Source organism: Lepidochelys kempii, chromosome 15, assembly GCF_965140265.1.
Source record: "Lepidochelys kempii isolate rLepKem1 chromosome 15, rLepKem1.hap2, whole genome shotgun sequence".
In the NCBI taxonomy this organism is placed as follows: Eukaryota; Metazoa; Chordata; order Testudines; family Cheloniidae; genus Lepidochelys; species Lepidochelys kempii.
In genome coordinates this window covers 10831041-10839895 of record NC_133270.1, presented here as the reverse complement: position 1 = coordinate 10839895, position 8855 = coordinate 10831041, and the positions used below count along the sequence as shown (strand labels likewise).

The 8855-nt window shown below is 49.8% G+C and overlaps 1 protein-coding gene across 1 annotated transcript; it reads left to right on the top strand.

Annotated features, from left to right (window-relative positions):
• Positions 1 to 3035: 3035 nt before the first annotated feature.
• PLA2G1B (phospholipase A2 group IB) lies at positions 3036 to 6256 on the top strand. The gene is made up of 4 exons (XM_073313393.1): positions 3036 to 3069; positions 3477 to 3636; positions 4468 to 4595; positions 6138 to 6256. The coding sequence occupies exons 1-4, from the start codon at positions 3036 to 3038 to the stop codon at positions 6254 to 6256; spliced, it is 441 nt and encodes a 146-aa protein (XP_073169494.1).
• The last annotated feature ends 2599 nt before the right edge of the window (positions 6257 to 8855 follow it).

Below are 8855 nucleotides of genomic sequence, written 5' to 3'. Positions count from 1 at the left end.
TAAATCAGCCATAAAAATGTTGGCATACTGTGGGGCCATGTGGGTACCCATAGCAGTGCCACTGATTTGAAGGTATACATTGTCCCAAAATGTAAAATAGTTACGGGTAAGGACAAAGTCACAAAGTTCAGCCACCGGGTTAGCTGTGACATTATCGGGGATAGTGTTCTTGACGGCTTGTAGACCATCTTTGTGTGGAATGTTGGTGTAGAGGGCTTCTACATCCATAGTGGCCAGGATGGTGTTATCAGGAAGATCACCGATGGATTGTAGTTTCCTCAGGAAGTCAGTGGTGTCTCGAAGGTAGCTGGGAGTGCTGGTAGCGTAGGGCCTGAGGAGGGAGTCTACGTAGCCAGACAATCCTGCTGTCAGGGTGCCAATGCCTGAGATGATGGGGTGCCCAGGATTTCCAGGTTTATGGATCTTGGGTGTAGATAGAATATCCCAGGTCGGGATTCCAGGGGTGTGTCTATGCGCATTTGATCTTGTGCTTTTTCAGGGAGTTTCTTGAGCAAATGCTGTAGTTTTCTTTTGGTAACTCTCAGTGGGATCAGAGGGTAATGGCTTGTAGAAAGTGGTGTTGGAGAGCTGCCGAGCAGCCTCTTGTTCGTATTCCGACCTATTCAAGATGACAATAGCACCTCCTTTGTCAGCCTTTTTGATTATGATGTCAGAGTTGTTTCTGAGGCTGTGGATGGCATTGTGTTCTGCACGGCTGAGGTTGTGGGCCAAGTGATGCTGCTTTTCCACAATTTCAGCCTGTGCACGTCGGCGGAAGCACTCTATGTAGAAGTCCAGTCTGCTGTCTCAACCTTCAGGAGGAGTTCACCTAGAATCCTTCTTTTTGTAGTGTTGGTAGGGAGGTCTTGGAATTAATTTGCAAATTGGATACAATTAACTTAGGCTTGAATAGAGACTGGGAATGGTTGATTCATTATAAAAAGTAACCTTTCCTCCCTCCCACTGTTCCTCAGACATTCTTGTTAAACCCTGGATTTGTACTGGAAATGGCCCACCTTGATTATCATACACATTGTAAGGAGAGGTTTCAGAGTAACAGCCGTGTTAGTCTGTATTCGCAAAAAGAAAAGGAGTACTTGTGGCACCTTAGAGACTAACCAATTTATTTGAGCATAAGCTTTCGTGAGCTACAGCTCACTTCATCGGATGCATACTGTGGAAAGTTTAGAAGATCTTATTATATACACACAAAGCATGAAAAAATACCTCCTCCCACCCCACTCTCCTGCTGGTAATAGCCTATCTAAAGTGACCACTCTCCTTACAATGTGTATGATAATCAAGGTGGGCCTCAGACGTTCTTGTTAGACCCTGGATTTGTGCTGGAAATGGCCCACCTTGATTATCATACACAATGTAAGGAGAGTGGTCACTTTGGATAAGCTATTACCAGCAGGAGAGTGAGTTGTGGGGGGGGGGGGGAGGATGTGAGAAAACCTGGATTTGTGCTGGAAATGGCCCAACTTGATTATCATACACATTGTAAGGAGAGTGATCACTTTAGATAAGCTATTACCAGCAGGAATGTGGGGTGGGAGGAGGTATTTTTCATGCTTTGTGTGTATATAATAAGATTTTCTAAACTTTCCACAGTATGCATCCGATGAAGTGAGCTGTAACTCACAAAAGCTTATGCTCAAATAAATTGGTTAGTCTCTAAAGTGCCACAAGTACTCCTTTTCTTATTGTAAGGAGAGTGATCACTGTACATAAGCTATTACCAGCAGGAGAGTGGGGTACAGAAGTTAAGCTGACTGGTCTGTAACTCCCTCGGTTGTCCTTATTTCCCTTTTTATAGATTGGCACTATATTTGCCCTTTTCCAGTCTTCTGGAATATCTCCCATCTTTCATGTCTTTTAAAAAATAATCACTAATGGCTCAGATATCTCCTCAGTCAGCTCCTTAGTATTCTAGGATGCATTTCATCAGGCCCTAGTGCTTAAAGACATCTAATTTGTCCAATTTTTAACTTATTCTTTCCCTATTTTAGCCTCTACTGATCTAACCTCATTTTCACTGGCGTTCACTATGTTAGACGTCCAATCACCACCAACCTTCTTGGTGAAAACTGAAACAAAGAAGTCATTAAGCACCTCTGCCATTTCCACATTTTCCTGTTATTTCTCTCCCCCACGCCCCATTGAGTAACGGCCTTGGTCTTCCTCTTGCTTCTAATGTATTTGTTTTCTTATTACCCTTTATGTCTCTAGCTAGTTTGATCTCATTTTGTGCCTTTGCCTTTCTCGTTTTGTCCATACATATTTGTGGTGTTTATATTCATCCTTTGTAATTTGACCTAGTTTCCACTTTTTGTAGGAATTTTTTTTTTATTTTTAGATCATTGAAGATCTCCCTCCTTCATGTTTTCAAAATAACAGCCTGCTTATCCCTTAGCATCACACAGTGCCTCCACCTAGCCACCCACCTCATGACAGAAGTCCATTCAGAATGGGGTGAACTGCTTTCACCCTATTATCTGGACCAGGCCAGGAGAACACAGGTGCACCTTCTGGACTGGAGATAAAATAGGGTGCCATGAAAATGTCAGGCTAGTTCCTAGGGGGATAGGTATTTGTATCAGAGGAGTCATCAGCACAACTGCTACCATTGGTGCTAGTCTCACCAGAGGCCACACACACTGTCTGGGATTGGAAACAGTTCTTCAGGCTTTGTAGTTGGGGAGCTTGCCCATGTTATACTGTATCTGTTTTATGGATGTCAAGAATTTATTTCCAGGACTTTACATTTAGCTTGTTACACAAGCATTATCTTAATTTTAAATTTAAAAAAAAAACAAGCTAAAGTATGCAGCTGGCCTGTTGGCTCCTGGAAAGGTAACTGCTGACCTTCAGCCAACTTTGCTATACTCTGTGATCCCACATCCCTTGACAGAAGTCTGCATTCGACAATGTAAACACTGCCCTGTTATCACACTTGTGTCAAGGTCAGGCTGTAATTATAAAGAGACTGATGCAGACCACAAAGACTATATTTTTCATACCCTGCTGAAGGAATGAAATTCATCCTGCTCATTCTGCTGTTTTCAGGTATGACTACATCATTTACTCACTCTCACGCCCTAAGTCTGTCTATCTTGCACATGTGTCACGGACTGGAGGTCTTGGTGGGTATGAACTCAACTTGCCACACATATGGCAGCAGACACAGGTAATTTATGGAAAGTGACAGTTTGACAATGAGCTCATCCACCTTCAGAAGCTGCCTCTGTGACACCCCATTTTTGATAGACAGGAGCATTAGCGCTTTAACTTCAAAAACCCAAAGAAGAAAGCTATTTTCCCACCCTCCCCCATATCCCAGTCTTTCGGATCTGATTAACATCAGTTTGGTTGTAGCTACAAGGGAACCAGATTGGGCACGTCTGAGACATGAATATGTGTTGTCTGCTACTGTCAGGTATAACTCCCACCTGAGTGTTTGTGTTTCTTCTCAGTGGGTGCGGCCAATGCCGCTACCATCTCCCGGGCTCTGTGGCAGTTCCGCGCACTAATCAAATGTGCCATCCCGAACAGCAACCCACTACATGATTACAATAACTATGGCTGCTACTGTGGCTTCGGAGGCAGCGGAACACCAGTGGACACCCTTGACAGGTTGGTGAGACTTTGCCTTCTCAAAACCCTTCCCTCTCCTTGCAGCTGTATCTGCAGTTCTTGCTGTCAGCCCTTTCCCAGGTGCCCCTGCCTGTAGGTGTTTGGAGAACATTCCTGGCTAATATGACATCCTGTGCCAAGAAATGGGGTTGTATTGTATTTCACTGTGTCCATTCTCAGGGGTTACGCATCATCCAAGCAGCTCCCCTTGTTTCACTCTTCTGCTGGTGGTTGCTATACTGAAGAGCTGAATTGAATGTGTAGTAGCAACTCTTGTAGTGGTGCTAAGTAGCAGCCAAGAGAGAAACAAATCAGGGTGACCAGATTTAAGCATACATCACAGGGCTTTGGACCCAAGTGATGCCACTGCAATGCTACTGATGTAAGTGCATGTGCAACAATAAGACTGAGAATTTGGCCCCTTATCTGGCAGGTTACTTTCCCTTCAGAGATGCCCTACATTTGCTGTCTGATCATTGTGCCCTTTTGTTCAGAGTATTGTCTAGACCAGTGTTTCCCAAACTTGTGACGCTGCTTTTTCACAGAAAGCCCCTGGTGGGCCAGGCCAGTTTGTTTACCTGCCGCGTCCGCAGGTTCAGCCGATCGCGGCTCTCACTGGCTGCGGTTCACTGCTGCAGGCCAATGGAGGCTGTGGGAAGCGGCACCGGCCTAAACAAACCAGCCCGGCCTGCCAGGGGCTTTCCCTAAACAAGTGGCATCCCAAGTTTGGGAAACACTGGTCTAGACAATCCACCCTAGTTAACTTAAAACAAGCCAGCTGAGCTCAAGCCTGAGTATATGGTTCTGAATGTATTCCCCATTGTTTCACAGGTGCTGTCAGGTGCATGATAACTGCTATTCTATGTCCAAGCAGCTTTCAGCGTGTAACGGACTTCTGGACAACCCTTACACAGAGATGTATACCTACAGCTGCTCAGGCACCACCATTACCTGTAGTAGTATGTCTGCCTTCTCTTATTTCACTTTAGCCACTGGTTTCTTTTTTATGGTGGTTTGATCTAAGCTGCATCTCCTTCAGCAGGAAGGTGCTTCCTAAGCAAGCTCCCCTCCATACCATTACCCACTTCAGTAGAGATGGTGTTTGCCAGGAGTGGGTATACCTCCCTGTAGAGACTCTGTAGCAATCACATTCTACACAGCATAGCCCATAGCTCTGGTTTGAAAGGCCTTAACTCCTTGGGATCACAGGTTCATATCCAGGACACACATCAAAGGACAAAGCCTTTTGTCCTGCTAAACTTGGTTTTACACAGTGTCTGGTGCACAGAGCTCCCATCTCTTCTTGCTAGCTATTAAGTTTCATGTCAACTCTTATGAGAGGGGGTTTGCCCAAGAATCTTGCCCATAGTTTCCTCTCCTCCCACTGTTGAGGGCTATTTGACTGTAGCTCTTTATCCCTGGGGTGGCTGCATTTCAATAGTGGTGTGTTTGAAGTATTCTGGAAAGCACCTTGAGAGCATTTCAAATTAAAAGGAGAAGGTATGAGAGTGAAGGGAAGGAGTATAACTTTTTAAGTTTATCAGTTTCACTAGCCAGCAGAGAGAATCACCTTGGCTGCCTCTCCTCCCTGCCACCTAGGAAGATTTAAAGTAGTCTGAAACTGCCTCTCTTAATACAGCTATTGCTTAAACATTTGAAAACTGAAAATATGTAACATTTCCATGATAACCATAGGGATACCCTCTGAGGCTGGTGCCACCTAAAAGGGGATAGGCACAATTGACACCTCACAGGGTCAGGACTAGAGCAGTGCGTAAAAAGAATAAAATATCTGATTCAAAACAGCAGAGGTTTTGGCCTCCCCAAAGTGCTGCCATTGCTTGGAATAAAAAAAGCTGTCCCATTACTAGAGGCCTTCTGAGTTTTCACCTTCCGCCGCAGCATGGGCCATGTACTTGGTAGGACCATCTTACTAAATCCTTTCCCTGCCATTGCAAGGCCCTTGGTGCAGCCGGTCCCTCCTGTTCTCTGCCTGGGGCACATCACCGTGTAGTCTTGCAAGGGCTGCACGGTGTTGACCTAATGCTGGCTGTTGGCTTGGCGTGGGTGGCTGGGAGGGGTCTGGGGGCCTGTGCAGGGCCGGTCTCAGCCAGGCCTGTAGACCCCAGGGGGGTGAGGCCACGGCTTTTACTGGCCCAGCTTGTGCTAGGGTAAGAGCCAAGCTTTGGGGGGGTCCAAGGCTCTTCTTCCGGGGGCGCTCCGTCCTCGCCCTCACAGGTAACGTGCCCAACGCCTAGGGCCCGGCCGGAGCGCTCCGAGCGGCCCACAGAGGCTCTGCCCCCACAGCCCAAGGGTGCCAGACGTGCCCTGGTGTCGTTCCCCCCCCCCCGGGTCCAAGGCCCGCGCGGGCCACCCCGCGCTGGGCTCGCCGCACGGGGAAGAGCCGGCCTAGTGAGCGGCCCCTGGGGCGGGCCAGGCCCGTGGCCGGACGCTCGCTGGCCGCTTTGCCCTCGCTGACGCCGCCTCCTTTCCCCCCGCAGCCAAGAATGACGAGTGCGAAATGTTCATCTGCGAGTGCGACCGCAAGGCGGCCATCTGCTTCTCGGAGGCGCCCTACAACCCGGAGTACAAGGACCTGGACTCCGCCCTGTGCGGCTGACCGCCCGCCCACCCGCCCGACTGGCCCCGGCCCCGGCCCCGGCCCCGGCCCCGACCCCGCGCAATAAAGCCTAGCACCGCGCCGCGCCTCCCCCTTCTTCCTTCCTGCGCCTGGCAACCGCCACCAACCGCCCCGCGGGCCCGCCCACGGCAGCGCGCCAGGGTGGGCGGGGGGATGGGACCCGCCCGCTGGCCCCACCTACCGGCCCGTTCGGGGCAGAGGGCGAGGCGACGCACGCTGGCTTCCCCGGAGTGACGTAGTAACCCCGCCCTCCCAACTGTCACACCAGCGCTTTGTCACGTGTGCGGCCCACGCGCCCACCTCCCCGATTGGGCCGCTAGGGACACGTGTTCCGGGAGCCGCCGTCCCCGCAATAACAGCCGCTACACAGAAGACAGGGAGTTCGTGAGCCCCGCCCACTCCCGGGGTAGGGGACAAGGAGCCACGCCCACTTCCCCGCCCCCATAGGAGACCTAGACCGTTCTCTCACTGTCCACCCCCACAGGGGACAGGGAGCCCCGCCCACTGACCCCATCGAAGACTGAGCCACGCCCACTGCCATTCCCTCTCCCTCCCCCCACCCCCATAGGGGGTTTGGGGCTGCAGAAACTGATCCATTGCTTCTTCCCTTCAGTGGAATAAGGGGCGGGCAGTTTCACCTGCTACGCCTTCCCCAGTGTTGAGTAGACTGGTGGGGCCAGGCCTTTGCTTGAGGTGTAATGGGGCCTGGCTGTTCCCCTCCATATTTTCCAAGTTGCTGGATGGCCCCTCCTTACCTGTCAGGGAATAGGGGGGAGTGAGTGGGAGTCATCATGGCCCAGGCCAGCCCCACCAGTGCTTGTGGGTCATGGTCCTGTTGCACATGGCCTGTCACTTTGTGACACCCCCATGTCCCACGGGGGCACTGGCTGCACAGGGAGGTGGGGACAGAAGTGGAGGTTGTGGTACTGTGGTCACACTCTGGGTAGGAGAGTCTGAGGGGGCCTGCTCTGCTGCCGCCTCTCTCTCTTAGGAGAGGGGATTTGGCTCTTCAGCGGCATTGAGCCAGCTCCTCTCCCCAGCTGGAAGTCACTTCCCTCAAACAGGATGCAGGTCATGGTCCCAGCTGCCCTTGGAGGAAAATGTTTGTGTGCAGAGGAGCCTAAGAGAAGCCCTGCCCAAGAGGATCACTTATCTCCTTATTTTCCTGTGGGAGGATGTTCTGTCCTGAAGCTTCCAGCAATTTCAGCAACTCTTATTCCCTACACAGACCCTCGCCAGGAGAGGTTGGCACTAGGATAGCTATGAGCTCCTACTAGAGCAGCAATCTACCCTCTTGTGAGTCAGTGTCAGGGCCTCAGGATGGGAAAGGAGGGTGGCCTCTACTTTTCAGTCAGAAGTAAGTAACTCTGCTGGCTCGCTTTCCCATTCAGGATAGCTTTACTGCCTGTCTTTCTCTAGCGAAGTGTAGGATGGAGACCTTGGATGAGTTTGACAATGAATACCCCCTCAGTATGTCATTCTGCAAGCTGATTTCCCCTGAGGACTTTGAAGTACAGTCTTTATCCTACACTGAGCAGTGCCTGCAAGAACTGTATACAAACATGGAGCAGAGCCCAGGGATCTGTGAGAGGGTCATGCGAAAGCGGAAGCAGATGGAGAAAGAAGCATCTGGCCTGGCATCATTTTTAAAGGTACCTGCAGTGCCTTCCTGACTAACAGCTCCCCCCACCAAATATCTGAGATTATTGGGGGAGATTTTATCAGGAATAACAGCGAGAGAATGTGTCTCTCGGAGCCAGGAACTCTTGACCACTCTAGTAATGAGACAGATCACCTTGTAGTTTTGCACCACCACTCTTTCCCTGTTTCTGCTTAGGCTGCTAGTATCTGTGCCACAAGAGGAGGGAAAAGTCTGTTTTCCAAATTGTGCATGAGCTTTCCTGAAACCCGCATCCCTCTCAGGGTTCCCCCCTGCCTCCAGCATGGAAAAGCCTGGATGTAGCCTCATTACATGACCTGGATCAATCTCTTCTGGGACTAGGGAATGAAGTGCTAGCTTGAGACCACCACTCTAGTCTCCACCTGCGTGTTGACTCTGATTCTCAGATCGCTATTTGCAAAGTGGTCCAAGCTTTAAGGGGAGTTAAATGTTACTGAAATCACAGGTTATGGTGATATATGTTCAGCCTGGTCAATATGAATCCAGTCATGCGATTTCCACTAAAGGGAATTATGGGAGCAAATTCCCCTCACCCAATGGAAAAATTACTCTCTTTTTTAGGAGTTTTTTATGTTTGTTTGCTGGGGGAGTGTGCAGGGAATAGAGACTGGAATCGACAGAGGAAGTGCTACTGAAGCTATTGTTGTACTTCCTCCTTTTCCCTGTAGTAAGGGCTCCTTAGGTTGACTTGGATACTCTCGCCAGCTCTCTATCTGCTCTGTGACATTAACTTTCCCCTGACTCCAACCCACATGAATCTAATGGCAGCCTGAAGGCACCTGACCATTCTGTGTATGTCACCGCTCTGGCAGTGTAAAGGGTCCTTAAAGTCAGTGTAAATGTCCCCCTGAGACTTCCCCTTGTGCAGGGAGCTGCCTGACCAGTGTAAAAGCTCTA